Source organism: Camellia sinensis, chromosome 13 (genome assembly GCF_055761805.1).
Source record: "Camellia sinensis isolate YWXY chromosome 13, ASM5576180v1, whole genome shotgun sequence".
Lineage (NCBI taxonomy): Eukaryota > Viridiplantae > Streptophyta > Magnoliopsida > Ericales > Theaceae > Camellia > Camellia sinensis.
Window position 1 is genome coordinate 33,907,688 of NC_138973.1, and position 22,429 is coordinate 33,930,116.

Consider the following 22,429-nt stretch of genomic DNA (forward strand, 5'->3'; position numbering starts at 1 on the left):
GTGTTGAATTTTCATATTTCCTTATATTTTTTGTATTTAATGAATTATTATTTTTTTTCAGAAACAGTGTATATTTTAATATATTTAGTTTAGATGTATCTAAAAAAAATAAAAAAATTACATAAAATATTAACAAAATTCACTAAAAAAAATTTGAAGAACATAAAAATTCAATTTTACGAAAAGTAGTTCAATTTTCTGGAAGTAGTGAATAATTCTTTGTTGGGGACGAAAGACGCGAAAAGCTCAAATAAAGAGACGATGGTGAATTTACATCTTGCGAAGATTGACGAAACTTTGTAAGCAGTTTTTGCAATGGTAGCGCTCAATTTCAACTATATTTTTCCACAACTGAATCACTCCCTCACCTCATCCAGACCCGGGATCGGGAACTTTTTCAAGTTCCAGTTTCAGATTCAAAGATATGTTTGTGATTCAGATTCAGCCAAATCATATTCCCAATTAAGATTCAGATTCAGAGACTTCTCAGGTACTTCATGTTCTTTGGGAAATCTTTCATGTTTCCGACACTAGTCTAGAATTAATGTTTGCAAATTCCAGATACTACAAATTGAACTAGGAACTTGCTTGATATTATATTAGTTAGTATGATTGAATGTCCAAATACCTCATTTGGTGGATGTCGTAGTTGGAATGTCTGTATGGATACAACATTATGAAATGTGTCATTATAATTATATATCCCATCATCAACCAATGTTACACCTATAATCCACACAAAACTCATGACACAAGTAAAAGACTTCAAAATTAACATTCTCACAAATAGTTATAGCAGATATTGAACTCCAAATCATCGCAAACAATAGAGAACACGAAAAGAGGCCATGTAGAAGAAGGCTGGAGCCCCCAGTATCCCCCGCACACTAACATTATTACACACTCACAAATAAGGCCTGCATTTAATCTTTATTCTGCAAAAGAGAAACTGACACGACAGAGTCGGATAACAGAACAGCTGACTCAATCCACCTCCTATTAGTTAACCTCAAACCCATGAACAGCCCAAAACCTTCCTGCCAACAATGCTTCCGATGCCACAACCACTTCAATCCTAGCAGAAGCCTTCATCAGCACCTGCCATTACAAAAGCAATATATTATTGTATATTTGAAAATGAATCAAATTACCTCCAATGACAAAGAAAAAGAAAAGAAAACAAAAACCTATAAAGACGGAAAATTCAATCTCTGAATCATGGAGGACTCAATGCACTCTCAATCGTGGGAGCTGTCTCAATGCGCTCAGAATTCTAGACATTGGCAATTTCTGTCGTAGGGAAACCCCAAATTCATACCGTCCACATAGAAAGTAATCTTTAGACATTCATGCTTCTAAGGCCATTTTGAAGCAAAACCAATCAAATAGACCATCTTAGATTGCTCAGGTTTAAAAAAGTAAATGGTTTATGTTCTTCAAATATAACCAAGTTCAAAACAAATGATTCATCTTCTTCAAACCATTAGATAAACAAACCATTAGATAAGTTCTTTCAATTCAAGTAGTTCGGTTACATTTGAATGTGAAAATTTAGTTTTGGCAAGCTTTCTTAAAATAAAATATAAAAAAAAAAAAACAAAAAAAACACAAAAAACAATTAAAAGAAAATAAGTAACCATTTTTAATCAATAATTGTGATTGACAATGGAAATTGAAGTTCAAATTATGAATCATGCCAAACAGCTCAAGTCTAATCAATTTGTGACAAATCTTTGTCATGAGAGGTAGCCAATTCATCACACAAGTCCTGGTGCATGATTACACCCAATGTCTTAGGCGCCATTTGTTTTGCCATGAAATATCACGGTCAATACTATTCAAAGTACATATAAAGCCTCATTGCTTTCATACACGGACTGAACATCTTTGCTCTCTCTTGCTCTCTACATATATATATATATATATACACTTATACATATATTATGGTTGAACAATTGATTGAAATTAAGTTTTAGGGTTATTGTTTTTGTTGCATTCAATCATTATCTTATTTTATTCATTGAATGATGATATACAAACATAATTTGTATAAAAAATTTCTATACATAATGACATGTTACATTTATACCACTTAGTAAAAAACAAAATTTGCAGGGTGTCATTGCCACATCATTGGTGTTCAATTCTATATGAATATCATTTTTTTTTGTTCTTTTTATTTTTAAAGTTTCTCTATAATTGGTTCTCTATTAAGATTTTTTGTTGTAGAAAATATTTTAGTGTTAACCAAACATCAAAAAATAAAAATAAGCAAAATCATCTTACATGAAAAATATTTTACGGTGAAACAAATGGAGCCTTAATGTCGAAATATCGATCAAATTGAGATTAATTTGTTTAACAACTTTTGTGAATTGGAGAAAATATACAAATTCAAATTTAGATACTGAACAAATTTACGTGCATGTTAAATTCATCAAAGGTTAAAAAGTTAGGGTTGGTATAATTTATTATTTGGAGAAAAAAAATATTTTTTGCTTTGTACATTATTTGTTTATAAGCGGGTTACCCCTTGGGTATTTTATTTAATTTAGTATATCACAGCTATAAACCAACTAGTAATGCAGTGAGTAAAAGAACAATCATATACCTTAAAAAAATATTAAATAGAGACGTCTGGTATGTGCGCAATTTTATATCAATCCTCCCCCTTTCCCTTCTCACATCACCTTTCTAGTTTAGGGCTGCGATGCCAAATATCTATGCATTGGAGTTTGGTAAGGCTTTGAATACTCACCGAAAGTGATGTAATCTTCAGGCAATAGTTAATGTGCAACGATTGGAGAGATTCAAGGCCTCGTAGCCCTTCCTCTGGCAAAGACTCGAGCTTTGGACATTGTAAGATCTCCAATGACTTTAATGTGCCAAGGCTTGCAAGGTCTTCAGGCAACACTTTAAGCTCTTCACAATACTTAATCACTAGTGACTCGATGAGAGTAAGGTTTCTCAAAAACTCTTTTGGAAAACAATCCATCTCTTTATCATATCCAATAGTTAGGGAAGTGAGACTATTAAGATTTGATATTGAATTTAGTACCATGGTGCACTTGCCGCTGAACCACAATTCTTTAGGAGACGAAAGATGTGGCAAGCTCAATTTAGGACAATTACTAATGCATATCTTTTGAAGACGAGGGAACAACTCTCTTCCCTCCTCCCTTGACAAACCTTTAAAATTCAGACAATAGTAAACATCAAGTTCTACCAAAGAGGGGAATCCTCCACCGCTAGGATATTCGTTTTCAATATACTCCAGGACTTCATCCATTCCATGAATTTCAAGGATTTGTAGCAAAGGTAGTTGTCCAAATGGTGGAAGTTGTAAGCAGTTGTTGCACTTGTAGAGCTGGATATTAACTATATTTTTAAGATCTGAACCCCTCATCCAGAGCGGGAATCGAGTACCTTTGTACCCTCTTACGACCAACGCCTTTAGGTTTGGATGAGGTTGAAGGGCTTCAAGTACTAGTTCAGAATTTAACATTTCCTGTGATTCAGATTCATCATTTTCCTGCGATTTAGATTCAACATTTTCAGATGATTCAAATTCAACATTTTCTTGTGATTCAGATTCATCAATTTCCTGTGATTCAGATTCATCATTTTCAGATTCAGATTCAGCCAAACTATATTCCCAATTTAGTTCCATCCGACTAAGATTTTGCTTTCCACTAAATCAGCTTCTTTTGCATCCATCGGATTTCTCACTCTCTCAAGGTGCTCGATACAAAGTTCTCCTCCAAGGTTTAAGCATTTCAATTCAGCTAGGAGACTACAATCAGTGCTCTCACCCACAACAAATAAAGTTAATGTCTTCAGGTAAGTTAGCTGCCCAATTTTTGGGGGCATCTCAATTAATCGACACCAGTTCAGAAAAACATGTCGGAGACTTCTCAGGTACATCATGTTCTGGGGCAATCTCTCAAGTTTTTGACAGTTGTCTAAAATTAATGTTTGCAAACTCAAGAGACTACAAATAGAATCAGGAAGTTGCTTGATATGAGCATCGGAAAGGTTCAAATACCTCAGACGTTTTAAGTTTCCAATTGAAGATGGCAACTATGTCATTGGTCTCTGTTGAATGTATAGATGATGAGAAGAAGAAGAAGAAGAAGAAGAAGAAGAAGAAGAAGAACAACGAGAGAGAGAGAGCTGTTGTATATTCCTTAATTCAAAAGCATAGGGTTTCCCCTTTACACACAACTATTTACACTAATAAAAATAATACATAAAGACCAAACTACCCCTAACGCTTAACACTCCCCCTCAAGTTGGTGCAAATATGTCTCTCATGCCCAACTTGCAACAAATAGGGTGAAAGACTTTACTACTAAGACCCTTAGTAAAACCATCAGCCAGTTGATCTTCAGACTTCACAAAAGGCATACATATCACGTCCTTATTCAACTTCTCCTTAATGAAATGTCTGTCAATCTCAATATGCTTAGTCCGGTCATGTTAAACAGGATTGTGTGCAATATTAATAGCAGCCTTGTTGTTGCAATACAAAATCATGGGATCGCTCCAATCAAGCCCTATATCACTCAACAAAGATTGAAGTCACACTAGTTCACATGTTCCATGTGCCATAGCCTTGTATTCAGCTTCAGCTTCAGCACTAGATTTGGAAACTACCGCCTGCTTCTTATTACGCCATGTGACTAGATTTTCCCCCACAAAAGCACAGTAACCGGAGGTAAAGCGTCTGTCATCTATAGAGCCTATCCAATCTGCATCTGTGAACGCTTCCAACCTCAAGTGACCATGATTAGAGAACAAAATTTCTTTTCCAGGGGCAGATTTAAGGTACCTCAAAATGCGATAGACTGCATCCAAATGAGTTGCACGAGGATCATGCATAAACTGACTCACTATCCCAACTGCATAGACAATATCTGGACGAGTATGAGAGAGATATATCAGTCTTCCCACAAGTCTTTGGCAACTTTCCTTCTCCACAAGCTCACTAACCCCACTACAAAGACGATGATTAGTCTCAATCGGTGAATCAGCTGGTCTGCAACCTAACATGCCTGTTTCCTTAAGAAAATCTAGAATGCACTTCCTTTGAGATATGAAGATGCCTTTATCAGATCTGGTAACTTCAATCCTAAGAAATATCTCAATGGACCAAGATCTTTTATCTCAAACTCCTTGGCTAACTGCATCTTGAGATGGGTCACCTCCTCCTTATCATTACCTGTCACAACTATGTTATCAACATATACAATAAGCATTGTTGCCTTATGTACATTGCGTTTGATAAACAAGCTGTGATCTTCATTGCTTTGCTCATATCCAAATCCTAACATTGCCTTTAGGAATCTACCAAACCAGGCTCTAGGAGATTGTTTCAAACCGTACAAAGCCTTCTTCAATCTACGAACCTTTCCAACTGTAGACTAAGATGAGAAACCTGGAGTTATATCCATATATACCTCCTCCTCCAAATCCCCATGAAGAAAAGCATTCTTCACATCTAGTTGCTGTAGATGCCATCCCAAATTAGCAGCACACGACAGAATAGCTCAAATAGAATTCATCTCTGCTACTAGGGCAAAAATTTCTTGATAGTTTATTCCATATGTCTGGGTAAATCCCTTGGCCACTAGTCTCGCTTTATATCGTCCAATCGTCCCATCTGCATTGTACTTAATGGTGAACACCCACTTACATCCGACTGGTTTTTTCCCATTAGAAAGAGACAACAACTCCCATGTGTTATTTTTGCTCAAAGCTTGCATCTTTTCTACCATAACTACCTTCCACTTAGGATCATTGATGGCTTCTTTCCAACCCTGCGGAATACACACAGAAGAAAGAGACGAAACAAAAGCACGATATGGAGAAGATAACGAATCATATGACACGAATTTAGAAATGGGGTGTTGAGTACAAGCTCTAACCCCCTTTCTGAGAGCAATATGAAGACTCAAATCATCAGTAATAGGACTATCAACAACAGGTGAAGAAATAGGTTGAGGATCATTACCTGTAGAGTCAGTGGAAACTGGGTATGAAATTGGCATAGGAGATGATGATTGACTTGGTGGCACAAGAGAAGCCTGCTCTTTCTGATGCTGTGAATGAGTCTTAAGATCAGCTCTGTCCAAACGACCACCGATATCCGACTCCTCATCAACAGAACTGCTAGCCTCCCCCTCACCACAGATAACAGCCCGCTGATTAGGAAGGAAAAAAGACAACTCATGCTAATATGATGCTGTCTCATCCGCAATCTCATCGATACCACTCTCTCCCTGAGGAGATAGCGGATGACTAGAAAAAAAGGACTCAGATTTACGGAAAGTGACATCCATACTTACATATAGCTTATGAGTGTGAGGGTCATAGCATTTGTAGCTCTTCTGAGTAGTAGAATAACCAAGAAAGACACACCGGACAGCCTTAGGATCAAGCTTCCCACGAGTACAAGGTTGAAGATGAACAAAAAAGACGCTACCAAAAACTCAAGGCGGAAGGGAAGAAGTGGGATAAGTCACAGGAAGAAACTAAAGAGGAATCTGGAATTGGAAGACACTAGAGGACATACGGTTAATAAGGTAAGCCGCGGTCAAAACAACATCCCCCCAAAAAGACTTAGGAACGTTCATGGTAAACAAGAGAGAGCGAGCAACCTCAAGGAGGTGGCCATTCTTACGTTTAACAACTCTATTCTGTTCAGGAGTGCCAACACACTAGTCTGATAAAGAATGCCATGCTGCTCGAGGTATGCCCTGAAAACTCCATCAATATATTCAGTCTCATTATCACTCCTAAGAATTTTGATAGTAGCATTGAAGAGATTGGATACCATTTTATGAAAACTTTTGAAGCACAAGAAAACCTCATTTTTAGTACGAAGTAAATAAATCCAAGTCACACGGGAATAACAATCAATAAATGTGACAAACCATCGATAACCAAAGGTAGAAACCACAGGGGAAGGACCCCACACATCGGTATGAATAAGCATAAAAGGAAAAGTACTTTTATTAATTGAAGGATAACAAGTACGTTTATGCTTAGCGAGCTCACAAGCATCACAAACAAAGTTATTCCTAGGACAATCTCGAACTAATGAAGGAAAAAGTTTCTCTAAAATGCTAAAGGAAGGATGTCCTAAATGGCGATGCCACTGATGAAGAAAACGAAGGGAGGAGCCAGAAGTGCATTGAAGAGCCTGAGAGGACAAAGTTGATGCAAGAATGGCATCCAGAAAGTACAGTCCACTTTGTGCTCTACCACTGTCAATTATTTTCCCAGTAGCCAGTTCCTGAAAGACACAATGAGTCGGAAAAAAGGTTACAGAGCAGTGGTAAGGCTACTAACAGAAAGTAAGTTAGTTGAAAAATTAGGAACATGAAGAACAGAGGAAAGCGAAAGTAAAGAGGTGCAATGAACAGAACCCTTGCCGGAGATAGAAGATAAAGTGCCATCAGCCACTCTAACCTTATCTCGCCCAGAACCAAGTGAATAAGATTGGAAAAAACTAGAAGTACCCGTCATGTGATTGGTAGCACCAAAATCAATGATCCAAGGATCCGACGAAGAGTTACTAAGTGCACTAGCAGAAATACTTGTGTGGGCAAAGTTGGAAGAGGCAGAAGAGGAAGGAGCTAAGGCAGATAAAGAATCAAGTCGAGCCATCAAACGTCTAAGAGTGTGAAACTCATCCTGGGAAATAGAACCAACATCATCTGAGGCACTAGCAGTAGTCTCAGAAACATGTGCTTGAGGACGAACACCATGACCACAGCCACGACCACGTCCTCGAGTAGGTCGGCCATGCAACTTTTAACAGTGTTTTTTATCATGTTTATCTTTCCCACAATAATCACACTTCAACCAAACCCGATCAACCACTGGACCCTTATCACCACCTTGAGGTTGACAAGGCGGAGTATCACGTGACTTGGGGCCGACAACCATCGCTGACCGATCCTGAATAGGGGCATGCACCATAGCACTACGACGACTCTCCTTCTGCTGAACTAGTGCATAAGCCTCACGCAATGTAGGAAACGGAGAGCGACCCAACATCTGAATCCATATCTGATCATACTCCAAATTCAGGCCAGTAAGAAAGTCATACACCCGCTTCTTCTCCACAGCTTGCTGAAACATAGTGGCATCCGTGGAGCAAACTAGCTGGAAACTCTGGTAGAAATCTAGCTCCTGTCATAAACCACTCAACTTAGTATAGTAGACTGCCAGAGAGCGATCCTTTTGATCCAAACCCCTAATCTTCTTTCGCAATTCATAGGCCTGTGCATCATTCCCTTATTGAGAATACATTTGAGAGGCAACTATCTAGATTTTGTGAGCAGTATCCATCAAGAGAAAAGTCTGACTAATGGTAGGCTCCATAGAATTGATGAGCCAGGTCATAACTAAAGCATTCTCAGAAATCCATTGAGCAGATAAAGTACTATCCTCAGTAGGTTGCTGGGTACTACCCGTAATATAGCTAGTCAACCGCCAAGCGGCAATGGCAAGACTGCAGGAGCGGGACCAAATCAAGTAATTGGTACCATTAAGCTTGACTGGACTAATCTGGAGAGACGGACTATCACCAAGAGTCATATCACGACTCAGTCCACTCTCCTCCTTGCCTTACCCTCGCTGGCAGCCATGAGATGTGAGAAAGATGGTGCAGAAACACAAGCAGGATATCACACAAATCTAGAAAACACTGAACTAGCACAGTAACTCACCTTTTAAGGCTAAAACAGGGCAAGATTATCCCAGAACAAAGCAACCAGATCACCTATAAGCACAAAAATTGAAGCAGACCATCCAAAATGCAGGAAAAAGCCAAGGTAGGGCCAAAATACCTCAAACCAGGGACTGTAAACCCTTTAAAGGTTCTAGTCGGTTCCCATAGAAGTGAGAGAAAAGGACAAAACCAATCAAAAAGGATTCCAATAAGAACTTTTGAAAAATCACCCAATTTTGACAAAAAATCAAAAAAATTGGAAAAAGTAATCAAGAATGACCAAAACATCAAAAGGAGATTACAGGGTGGATAACCATTAAATTTCAAGCATATTGATATTTTTTTTTTTTTTTTTTTTTTTTTGCAATAGACGTACCTACCTACAAGAACAAGGAGAGAAGAATGAGAGGGATGATCTTCAAGGAGGAAGATATTGGTTTGATACCATGTTGAATGTATAGATGAAGAAGAAGAAGAAGAAGAAGAAGAAGAGGAAGAAGAAGGAGAGAGAGAGAGAGAGAGCTGCTGTATATTCCTTAATTCAAAAGCATAGGGTTTCCCCCTTACACACAGCTATTTATACTAATAAGAATAATATATAAAGACCAAACTACCCCTAACACTTAATAGTTTCCTCCTTGCATCAAAAGTTCGAAGTGAACCAAACTTCCTGAAATCCCACAAAATCTTATCATCTTTTTCAAAGAAAGTTGGTTGATATTTCAGTCGTGATGTCTGTAAGGATAGAACTTTCTGAAATGTGTTATTAAAACTATCTGCAGGCCCGACAACCAATCTTACATGGTGAACTGTTTTGTTGGATATATTAATTGAACTGTTAAACTCCATCATTGGACATTCATCCTTCATAACTGATTGGGCAAGATCATGCACAAGATCATGCATCTTGCTCCATATCTCGCCTTCATCTTTCTCCACGTCTCAGAAAAAAGAAATCCAACATAATTCACTCCAAATCTGATCACCAATATCTTCCGGCTCTTGTCCTCCTTTGCATGAAATATAGAAATTAGCCATCCAAAGATGGATTAAATCTTCCTTTTCAATGCTAGAACCCTTTGCGAAAATGGCACAATAAGCAAAACACTGTCTTGATTCTAATGCAAGATTAAAGTAACTTAATCTTAAGACAGGTAAGATGGAATTTTTGTCCTGGGGTAAGTTCCAAATTTCACTTTCCAAAACATAAAGCCACTCATTTTCCTCACTTTTGAAGCGCATTAACCCTCTGAGGGACTTTGCAGCTAAAGGCACACCGCCACACTTCTTCACTATCTCCTTCCCGATGGACACAAGGTTTGGAAATTCTTCATTTCCACGTGCAAATGCTCGTTGCTTGAACAACAACCAACAATCTCTGTCGGATAAAAATAACAAGTGATATGGTAGGATAGTTCCCATGATTGATGCAACCTTTTCAAGATGAGTAGTGATGATAACAGAAGTGCCTTTTGATCCACATGCTAGTGAATACTTGAGTGCATCCCACTTCTCTGAATCTTCATCCCGCACATCATCTAATACAATCAGGTATCCTTTTCCTTTCAGCATGTCATGACACCTTCTCTGCAGTGAGTCTAGGTCTACAGCCTTGCATCTTTTTCCATTTGCAGATTCTATTGTTGCTTTGATCATCCTTTTCACATCGAAATCTTGAGAAACATAAACCCAAATTTTAGGATCGAAGTGGTGTTTGACCCTCTCATCATTGAAGGCCATTTGCGCAAGGGCTGCCTTTCCAAGCCCTCCTATACCGAGTATAGGATACACAAACATCGTCACTAATGCATACATCCTTGACTAGAAAGTTGACAATCTTCTATTTATCTTTCGTCTCTTTCATAGAGTTGTGGTTGAGTATAGAGGAGCTGGTTTCACGGCTTACATCATATTCAACTTGCTTCTCGTTCAAGTGAGATTTACTACGATTAGCAGCAATCGTATCAAACATGTCTGTAATTTCTTTTATTTTATTCCCTACATTGTAACAAAACAGAATATTGGGCGAGGCATAAGTAGTTGGCAAATAACAGAGTACCTTCCTCTTGAGAGAAGTAGAGGGGGATCCTTGGCCTTCAGATTCGCATCAGAGTGCTTCAGTTGCACACTCATCCAAGATGTCGTCTGCCTCATAGGCTGCATCGTTGAGTTCTTTCAACCAAGTCTGTATGGCTTTGTCTTGCAGTTGTTTTTGCTCTGCATCTTCGAGGACAGCATGGATGGTGGAGAGAGTGCTTGAAAGCTTTTTCTTCTCCTTGTCAACACCCCAAAGCAAGGCCACTTTATTTTGGAGCAAGGAGTTCAGATTTTCAGTCACAGGGGGAAGAAGAAACGGGACAGCCATGGTGACTTGCTAGCTAGCTATCTGTATTCAAAGGTAAGCTCTCAAAATTGCAAATGCTTTTTTGCCAAACTGAATGAGAAATGATATAAAAAATAAAGGTTTCCATAATCCCTACACTAGAATTAACTGTGCAAGAAGACAACTGACATAACACTTTGTTAAACTGCCGTAGACTTTAGAAAAATAACTTAATTCATTTCATATCATTTCATTACCTGCCTAGTTAGGACCTTACCATACTCATATATCATATACTACATCATATTACAAGTCTTCCTTATTGATAACCAATTCACAATGACCCAGTCCATTTGGATTGAAAAGGTGCTATTTGGCTGGTGAGGTTGGTTACGGGTCTCGTTTTGATAATTTGAAACGTTCATTTTGTAAAATATTTCGTGTATATTATCTACACAAAAAATTAGATCGATTTGATAATCATAACTTATTCAATTTATTGTGTTTATCATTAAAAAAAAATAAATGATCTATTTTTTAAAACACACTTATCGGGCTTTTGTTTAGAAGATAAATGCAATAAATTGAATATATATGCTATAATTATCGGATCAACTTAATTTTTTTTATAAATAATATACATGAAATGTGTGACACCCCAAATTTTGGGAACATCGATAATATAATACAACAATACACCGGAGTTTAACTAGCGGATGCACAACATTATACAAATAATTAAGCACGAAATATAAATAATTACACAAAAAGGAAATAATAATAATAGTTACAGATAAAATTCTTCAAGTCATTAAATACAGATTAGTTTCTTGATACAAAAGATTATCCAAAATACAGGAAATAAAAAATCTAATCTCTAGGGCAGGCATGGTTCCTCAAAACTTTTAGGGATTTTGTTCTTGTTATAAAACTCGCCTTCACCTGGCATAAAACGCCATGAGTTTGGAATGCCCAGTAAACATGCACACCTCGTCCATTTTTCCATTCTAAATACACAAGTAAAATAATGGCATGATCATAACATACAACAAAAATAATAATTAAGCTAAGCTTATAATTAAATTTTGGTTCTCAAGAATAACAGTCAATTAAGTTAGTTCTAGGCAACTCTCCGCGAAATGCCATTCCTACCCAACCACTGACACTGGCCATGGGCAATTCTGACTCCCCCTTGGTTAATATATTACCAATACGTCGCTTACCGCATAACCACCAGTGCGTCACTTAACACACAATTGCCAATGATGCCCATGCACCTAGGTTACATACCCAAGTGATGACGTCACGGTCTATCCTAAGGGAACGGGCTTCCAGGGATACTCTCCCTGTGTGAGACCCTCACTGTCACCCTTATGCTTTCTAATTCCGTTAAAACAACCGGAATATCTCCCGTGCCATGTTAGGGTTCGAGAACACACTTGTGCAAGACTTTATAAAAATAGAACACATTCCACTATATTTTACTTTTGCATCCATCATTCATTATCCCATAAAATTTACTATAATGATCGCAACCCATTACCACCCCATTTGATTTCCCATTTATTAAGTGCATTATGTTCTCGGTTATAGTAAAGCATGGTCAAGATAATTACGAATCCAAACTAAACATAAAGTAATTTATGCATGGTAAAATAAATTCATAATTTATCGTAGTTTACATATCAAAACTTAAACATTCAAGGAACATAGTATATAAGGGTTACAAGCCAATTAAGAGCACATTAACACAAATTTTCAGAATTTCATATTTGATCTAGTTGGAAAATAGTTATGGAAAAAATACTTTTATTGGTCTTAAGTACTTGGCCTCATGTGAGTTAGTAGATAAATGACTCTAGTTTCAAACTCAATTTACAAAAGTAGGATAGATATTTGAGATTTTAAGATAATTCAGAATTATCAAGATTTATCCAGATTCGTTGAGTGTTACACAAATCGATTTTTCTCTCAAACGTCTAACTTGAGTTGAAACAAATCTTAGTTGGAATATAACACCAAGATTAAGATTTTGACATAAAAGTGGACTCAAGACTATTTTTCTGGAATTTTCTAAAACTAAAAAATTGTGTAGGTTATAAAAATATATCCTTAGGTCCTACAAAAATTATCACATACTCTAGACATACCAAATATTACCCCATAAAAACAGATTTTGAGTTTATAGAGTTTTGATAGGAAAATAAATTCAAGAAAGGGAAAAGAATTACTGCTGGAAATTTAAGAAAGAAAGAGGAACACACCATTTCTTGATTAATATACATTTATACAAGAGTGTAGGCCTAGACTACAACATATATATACAAATAGCATATATTAAGAGGGGAAAAGCAAGTAGTAAAAGAACTTGAGAGAAGAGGTGATGTAGGTTTACCTTTGTTGTACAAGATTCAACACAATTATTCTTTTTCTTCTTCTCTCCTCTCCCTCTTTTTTTTTTCCCAAGATCACTCTCTCTCACTTCTCTAGTGCATGGCTGAAAAATGTGTAAAATGAGGGGGAGAAGTATGCATATATCTAGAGAAAGGATTGGAAGGTTTCTTAGGGACTAAGTTCCATAAGTACAATTTGTCAAAGTTGTCCATCAAAGCCTTTCATCCATCACATGGCCAAGTACTTGGGCTCCAAGAAATATATATATATATATATATAGGAGAAATTTGTATTTATAAACATAAAATAATAGGCACAAGTACATTAATTAATAAAATATTACAGTTAAGGTTTGGCATGAAATAAAATAGAAGTATATAGGGATCAAGTCTAAATTTAGGAAACCTTGATATTTATTATTAATATACTAATATTAGAAAATAGTTAAAATAATGACTTCGGATCCCGTTAAATTAAAGTGCCAAAGGCGAGAAACTGAGCGAAAACGGTATTATCGGGAATTAAGATTTTAAAGTAATTAATCTATAATTACAGGGTCGAATAATTAATACTAGGGTTTTAAGGGTGATTATTAATCTACCGGGATTGGTTAGGGTTTACTCGCATTAATCTGCGATGCTTCCTGATTCTAGGGTTTAAAACGCAATTAAGTGAAAATTCAAGGGCGTTATTAAAAGAAACTCAAGATTAGGGATTTAAAGGTAATTAAAAAAATTAGTCTCTACAAAATGACCGATAAAATAAAGGGATATTTAGTCTGACATCTCTCTCCAACTTTTAGTAATGGGAGAGGTCCACAATATTTTTTTTTTGTAACCTAAGGTTCCTCACCCACACCCATATATCACACCACTCTCTCATTCTCTCCTCTATCTTCGTTTTCTCTCCAAATCTGGGGCCGTCAACGAAGCAGCACCATAGGGGCGGCGGCGCGTGGTGGATGTCCTCATCATTGCCTCCACTCCGCCCTCTCTTTTCTCTCCATCGTCTTTTGTGTAGGTAGAGGGCCATGAAAAAGGAATACTCAGTTAAAGTTAGAGGAAAGGTTGTTGAGGCGAGACATGTGTCGGTGAACGGTAGCGAATGGCAAAGAGCGAATCGAAAACACCACCACCACTACTTACTCCAATTGATTTCAGTTTCTTCAAGGTAAAAATATGAGCTCTGTTCACTGATTCAATGGTGTGTTTGTTGATTTAAGATTTGAAAATGTATAACAATTTGAAGAATTTATGTTGATGTATTGGCATTAGCATTTCTTTGTTCGAGTAGGTAGAAGGAGCTTCTAAGATTGAAGAAACTTTACCTTAACAACCACAAGGTAACTTGAACCCTAACCCAGCAAAAGCACCCCCCTCTTTTCTATACTTTTTTTTTTTTGGTAAATATGTTCAATTTTCTCTGGTTTGGTCAAAACATAGAGACAGAGAAAATTGTGAGTAAATCAGAGAAATTTCAAACTAGAGAAAATTGGTCAAAACACAGAGAAATTTGTGAGCAAAATTTCAACCCAGAGAAAATTGACCAACACACAAAAATTTATGAGCAAACTACAGAAATTTCAATCCAAAGAAATTTCAAAACACAGAGAAAATCAGCAAATCAAAAAAAATTCAAAACACAGATAAAGTTGTCTGAAATTTCTCTGTGTTTTGAAGTTTCTTTGGATCAAAATTTCTCTAGAAAAATGTTGAGAGACCTCAATTACTATGAAAATATTACATGTTTATCCTATAAAATCTTAATATCAGGGCCCTTAAAAAATTTTTCCCTAAAATAAATCGTTTAAATTATCAAAATGAGACACATAGTGAGCTTTATAAGTCCAGACGATACTCTCCAATCCAAGACCTGTATTGAGGGGAGATCCAATTGACGAAGTACAAACAGCGACCACATGGATGAGTGGTAGGGTAGTGGCTAATTGAGGGTTTCGAGGAAACTGCATGGGCTCCTTCATCTGCATTTTCCACTACATGCCCTTAGTTGACCTAAATAAAATGTTAAATTCGAAGATATAAAAATGAGATATATGAAAGAAAGAAGGGTAAATTATAGTAATCTTCTCTCTCTCTCTTCTTCTTCTTCTTTTTTTTTTTTTCCCTGAAATTACGCTGACCTCACCTATAACTAACGATACTAATGAGAGGATTAGTTTCATAATTTTAAGTTAAAGATATTTTTGTTGATAACCATTAAATATGGGATTATTATTTTGGTAATATCTCATATGGTATTTGGTTATGACTCATTTTTTTTATTATGACATTTGTAGTAATTAACATCACAAATGTTATAACATGTATATGGTATAAATAAAATGGTATGTGTTCTTGAATAACTAATTATTATGACAAAAGTGATGATGAAATAAATAAAAAAATTAATTATATAACCATGAGATAAGTTATTTGTAAATGGGTTTTAGTCCAAAGTCTAAAGAATCCAACCATTCGTAACTTGACATATTGGGTTTCACTCCATAGGTTAAAGAATCCAACGATGCTTGACCATAATTCAAAGATTAAATGATTGGCCCAACTATTGATGTATTCTGTTAGGTTGTGTTTAGATCCAAAAATAATTTGGTGAAATGCAAATGAAATATAGTTAGTTATATTTCACTTACATTTTTCTTTTATCAATTTCTATCCAAATATATGATCCAAACACAAGTATAATGCTTAAGTTCAAATCGTCAACCGATCATAAAGTAAAACCTGGCACGGTGGGCATCACTCCACGCAAATGGTTAAAGAATCCAATTAGGAGCATATTTAATAAATAAGAATTATTATTATTGTTAAAAATTATTCCCATTCCATTCATTAAATGTATATCAAATCAAGGCAAAATTTTTTTCATTAAATTGAGAATTTATCAAATCCTGAATTCATCAAATACTTCATCAAACTAGAATATAATGAAAATTAAAAAATAATGCATGGAGATGATTTTTTTGTTTCCCATCAAATTTGATGGAAAGAGAAATCTGAGATAAGAGAGAATTTTTTTAAAAAAATTTTGATTAAAGGATTGAACAGTTCTTATCAAATCAATTTTTTTACTCGAATTTATAATTAAATTAGATGAAAATAATTAATAAAGGATTTTAAATGCTCTTATAAGTGGAAGTGACATTAAATTAAAAGAACTAGTAGAAAAATGTCACGGGCATTGCTTTAACTTTTCTTCCTTTAGTTAATTGATATGAACAGATAGTTGGAATCGTTAGAGCATCTTTAATTGTTAGAGCATCTCTCTCTCTCTCTCTCTCTCTAGGTTTAGCCTAATGCCTAAAACTGTCACTTTTCTATATATTCCTTGGTAACAACTACTCTTCTTGTGTACCAATTTTCAATTTATGCGATTGGTTTACGCATTGAATCTGTGTTCAATCTTCTCATTCTACTTATAGAAGTTCACTTCCAATGGGTCAATGCACATGGATTAATTGGTCTTCTGACCTTTCACACTTTTCTATATTGTTACTTACGACTACTTAAGTTGAGTGTTCTTTCACAATTTATTGTATGCTTACAGCAATCACTGTCTAATAAGAGAGGGAAAGAAAAATTCTGTTTGTTATTTGATTTCTAAAGGCTTGGGTCAATTAATTGGCGATGTTTATTGATGTTGATTTTCCATGGTGCATTGGAAGCTATCTGAATATTTTTAATGAGATGTCAAACTTTCATGATTGATTTTATAGCAAAAAATGCTAGATTTATTAGAGTATATTTTTATTATTTAATGAAAACTTATGTATCTCTGCAGACTACTGGAAAATGAAAGGATGCGGGATGAATTGGAGAAAGCTGTAAATATCATATGGAACTATCGGCTACCATCACCAAGAGTAAGTAAAGCCATTTACTTATTTTTTATTATCCTCATCCCACCTTTTAACATTTATTTTATTTTCAACTACCAAACAGTGTGTTGCAATAGATGCTGTTGTTGAGCTTGATTTGGTCTATGCTCTACAAGTGTCCGTCTTCCCAGAGCTTATCTTCACTAAAGCTGGAAAGATCTTATACCGTGAGAAAGGTAAATTTTCTAGTAAATGAATTATATTCTTGACACAGCCTCAACCTTGAATCATAATAATTGTATTATAATTGATTTTTCCTGGTATTCAGCGATTCAAACAGCAGATGAGTTGTCAAAAATAATGGCATTCTTTTATTACGGAGCAGCCAAACCGCGTAGCTTGAATACCATTGGAAAGAGTGAAGAACCATGTAATAACCTGACCCTCGTATCTATTTCTGGTATATTTTCAGTTCCTTATTCTGAGCATTTAAATGCTTACTGTGAAATTTTATGTGAAATTGAGTTTCATTAAGTGAATCCTATGATTATGGATGTATATCTGTACAATAAGAAAAATATCTGTCACAATTACGGTGTTTGGATCAGAAATTAAGAGCCTTAGAGGCTTGATAATCTGAAATTGATTTTACATTTGAGATCAGCATAATTTTTAAGTCATAATATGATTTTCTGTGAAATTTCAATTTGGAATGATTAAACTGATTAATTTTCGTCCTTATTCACCTTTAATATATATATGTCCATATTCTCTAATCCTTTGACTTAGAGAGCCATTATATCCCCTGAGAAGAAAATTAGAGAAGAGAAGGGTTTGAAAGGGAGAAAAGAAGTTCAACAGGGAAGGAAATTTGGGAAATTGAGAAGTTATCTGGAGATTAAGGTTCAAGGTGAGTTTAACCCACCTAGTTCTATTCCTTTTCTTGCTTTAGAGTAGGAATCCCTTGGTGTTGTGTGACTTAGAGTTGTAATGGAAGTTGTGTGTGTGTGTGTTGAAGAATTAACATGATAATTTTACCATTTATTTATTTTGCTTCAACTTAAGTTATCTAGTGGGAAGATACATCCTATTCCCTTGATTACCAAGCTTGGATTTGTATGTATGAGTGTGTGAGTGTACAAATGGAATATTATGTAATTGAAGTTGTTATAAGCTTTAGGAATTAAAGATTCGAATCATAGTTAGATTGTTGTGTGTTTGTGAATCTTGTACATGCTTTTTGAACCATATTCTAACAATTAAAGAACCTATTTTGAGCCTTGAAAAAGTGTACCAAAAATTGGGTTTTGCTGAATTTTCGAATTGCAATCTGCCCAGAATCGCCGCACGTGCGGGGATCACTGCCGCACGTGCGGGAAGCCTTGCCGCACATGCGGCCCAAGCTGGAAAAAAATGTTCTGCTCCGTTTCGCGTGCTTAACCCTCTGGTATTTTTGAAACTTATGTTTGATGTTCCTAGGATGCCTGTAAATTCGTTTGAAGTAAAATGAAGCAGGAAATAGTGAAAGAAAGAAAAAGAACTAATGTATAACTTGTGTACATGTGTAGGTCATAACCCGGGAGGGTCAAGCGCTCCGCTATAGCACTGTGAGTAGTAGTACGGAGATCGTGCATTCACTTACCGTTAATGATTCTTATTCTTAACACTTTGTTCCTTGCAAGTAATTATATTAACATTTATGCTGATTGGAAATCGGTGCGAATGTATGGGAACGTTGAAAGACTTGTGTACATCGGTATGACTCTGAAACTAATCTGCATTCCGGTTATGGTTAATGGTTGTCGATAATGTGCCATAATCTGTAAATTATCTATGACTTCGCATGAGGAGTTCATACGAATTATTAACGTTGAATTAGTTTAAAGATAAATTTAACTGGGTTCATTATGATAAAAAGTGACTTGTATTATACAAAAACAGGAGTGATGTGTTTTAAGAGAATTGTTGTACTGTGTTCTGTATTCGGGAGTTAATACTGTGGAATTGGTTAACAGGAAGAAATGGTAAATGTAAACCTCGCTTACTGGGAACATGATATTCTGAATGGCCTATCAAAGGCTACTATAGTTCATTTGGCTCAACACATGTTTTATGGCATAAATATCTACCCAGAGTGGATCATCAGAATGAATAATTGGATAAGATCACGGGTTGTTTTATACGTTAATAACTGTTAAGAATTATGATAAACATCGGATTGACTTACGAATGACTCAACCTGAAGATAGAATTAAATATCAATGACATTGTCATGTAACTCACATTATGAGGTAAACTGTTCCGTCTCTGTTTAGTGTACCGTAATGACATGATATGACAAGAAGTACTCTATTTTCTGATATATTACGTTTTGAATCAACGAATGATTGGTCATATATGTAAAAGTATTCATGGCATCCTTAGCACAAGGCCCTTACCCGGGGGTAATAATACCGTGGCCTTATGGCCCTTGCCCGGGGGTAATAATACCGTGGTTCAAGTATGTTACAAGTTCCTAATACCGGAGGTTCTTTTATGGAACTAACAAGTATGCTCTATATTGATTTATTAGCGTTATAGGATGTACCATGTATAATCAAACATGAATTTTGATTTCTATTTGTGATTCAAGCATAATTAAAAATATGTATGAATATGTTTCTGTTTGTCCGTTCCGTTTACGCTATGTTATGATATGATATGGATTGACCGGTCTTTAAGACCTAATGATTTCTGGTATGGAACGAAGTGCTGTACGGAACTAAGTGCTGCAATGCGAGCCACCTCTAGAATCCGTAGGAGTCACCTCTTGAGTCCATGCATATGTGAACTGGGCTTAAAGCTGATGTGAAAGTTATGAGGCCTATGGCCGTTCTGTGAAAGTTATGAGGCCTATGGCCGTTCTGTGAAAGTTATGAAGCTTACAGCCATTCTGTATGATCTGTTAGTATGAAACAAAGTGCTGCACCTCTAGAATCCGTGCGAGCCACCTCTTGAGGTTATACATGCATGAAAGGGCTTAATGCCGTCTGTTTAAAGGCTTAATGCCATTCTGTTTAAGGGCTTAATGTCAATCTGTTTAAGGGCTTAATGTCATTCTGTTTAAGGGCTTAATGCCACTCTGTTTAATCTGGGTGTAGTACCACTCTGTTTAACATGGGCTTAATGCCACCCTAAGTAAAGACTGGGCCCAAGGCTGTTCTCGAAAAAAATTACAGTGTCAGATAATTACATGCCTTTTGCATTTATGTACGCATGGATATGCATTATAATTCAAGTTGATTATTCAATTAATTAAGTGTTGTTATTCACTGAGCTGGTTTCACTCTGTATTTTGTCTGATTCTGTAGGTAATCAATCTGGAGGTCAAACTTAACCCTTGATGTTCGTCTCCCTTTTGTCAGCCTCAGGGAGTCCAGGCACTTAAGTGAAGCCCGTGCATTTTTGTTGAGCGTGTTAAGCTCCCGGTCTTGTGCTTTAATTGTTGGCCTAAGGTTGAAATGTATATAACACTCTCTCCTCCAATGCTTTTGTTATACGCCCAATTATAGCGCTGGGTCTGTATATGTATATGTATATAACTATATGTATATGTATATAACTAGCTCTTAAGTGTATGTCACTGTATGTTTATTCGCATCATGCAATGTTTGTGATCCTGGCATAGTAGATATAGCTCAATGGATGTTATTTTATGTTATTGAAGGATATTAGATGCTTCCGTTTAGACTCCATATGCTATGTATACCAGGTTCAGTGTCTGTTTCTGAAGTGATCATGCCCAAACTTTTAGGGGCGGGTTTGGGGCGTGACAAACCAATCCCTACCATTTCAATCAACAACAAACAATGTCAGAATAAAAGTTGTACATAACTATATATATATGTATGCTATGGTTTAGAGAATGAGAGTCTCTGGGTTAGCGATGCTGTGTTTACCATGTTGTTCCCATACAGATCAATGGATACCATGAAAATTTAGCTCATATGTACATTCTAGGGGAGATATTTATAACTACATTTAGCAATTGTTTGTTAATTTCAGTGTGAAAACTGAAAATTTTGTTGTTTATGTGCAAGATGAATATAGAGTTTCTGCTTTCGTTTGTTTTTTTTTTTTTTCAAATAGTTTGTACTGTTATTTAATTCTTGATTTTGGTACCAATATAAATACTAGCTTGTTGCATTCTTTACGTAACCAATTGGTGTATGTAGAGGGCCAACATGAAAGGAAATTTCTCAGGGCCTATGTGTATTCCTTGATTTTAGACATTTTCAATATGTTGTGCAGAGTTTCTAGTTCATGTCAATTTAGACATTTATAGTTTTGAAAATCCAAGAGGGGGTTCGTATTTTAGCTAGATAGTGTTAATATCATCGTTCTTCATTATAACAGCCTTGAAATAGGTCCCTACCAACTTGGCATTGGTACATTGGCAGTCGCCCCCCTAATGAACACTCCATCAAGCGACCTGTGCAAATGTGTTCCACGTGGAGTTCTAGACACTGAATTAATTTGTAGAGTTTATGCAAGCTATAATCCACACAAAACTCATGACATAAGTAAAAGACTTTAAAATTAACATTCTCACAAATAATTATAAGCAAAAATTGAACTTCAAATCATTGCAAATTATAAAAAGCACAAAAAGAGGTCATATAGCAAGCTAGAGCCCTCAGTATCTACCACCACTAACATTATTACACAGACAAATAAGGTATGTATTTAGCCTTTATTCAAAGTCGGATAACAAAACAATTGACTCAATCCACCTCCTATTAGATAACCTCAGACCCATAAACAGCCCAAAACCTTCTCACCAACAATGCATCCGATGCCACAGAAACTTCAATACTAGCAGCAGCCATCATGACCCAAGCGCATGGCAGCACCTGCTATTACAAAAGCAATAATATTACCTCCAATAACACACAAAAACCAAAGAAAACAAAAACCTATAAAGATGAAATGTACAATCTCTGAATCATCAATGACTCAATGAGCTCTCAAGTTCCACCGAACGGTACCTGTAAGACTATCATAGGTAACCACAAATCCATACCGTCAGCATAGAAAGTAAACTTTCGACATTTATGCTTCTAAGTCTATTTTGAAGCAAAACCAATCCGAATAGACC

The 22,429-nt window shown here is 36.0% G+C and overlaps 1 protein-coding gene across 3 annotated transcripts; it reads left to right on the forward strand.

Annotated features, from left to right (window-relative positions):
* The first annotated feature begins 202 nt into the window (after window positions 1-202).
* LOC114309364 (thioredoxin-like fold domain-containing protein MRL7L, chloroplastic) lies at window positions 203-21,398 on the forward strand. Of its 3 annotated transcripts, XR_014348656.1 has the most exons (9): window positions 203-299; window positions 378-490; window positions 10,947-11,138; window positions 17,256-17,337; window positions 17,417-17,528; window positions 17,621-17,722; window positions 18,631-18,739; window positions 18,861-19,048; window positions 20,643-21,398. XR_014348656.1 is itself a non-coding variant. In XM_082901906.1 (7 exons), coding segments are annotated over exons 1-5 (438 nt in total). In that variant the 5' UTR covers window positions 14,367-14,487; the 3' UTR covers window positions 18,633-18,739; window positions 18,861-19,048; window positions 20,643-21,398. The 3 variants fall into 3 exon arrangements, 2 of the variants coding, with proteins under 2 accessions (XP_082758031.1, XP_082758032.1); XM_082901906.1 differs by lacking the exons at window positions 203-299; window positions 378-490; window positions 10,947-11,138 and adding an exon at window positions 14,367-14,627; XM_082901905.1 differs by lacking the exons at window positions 203-299; window positions 378-490; window positions 10,947-11,138; window positions 18,631-18,739 and adding an exon at window positions 14,365-14,627.
* Window positions 21,399-22,429: the final 1,031 nt, after the last annotated feature.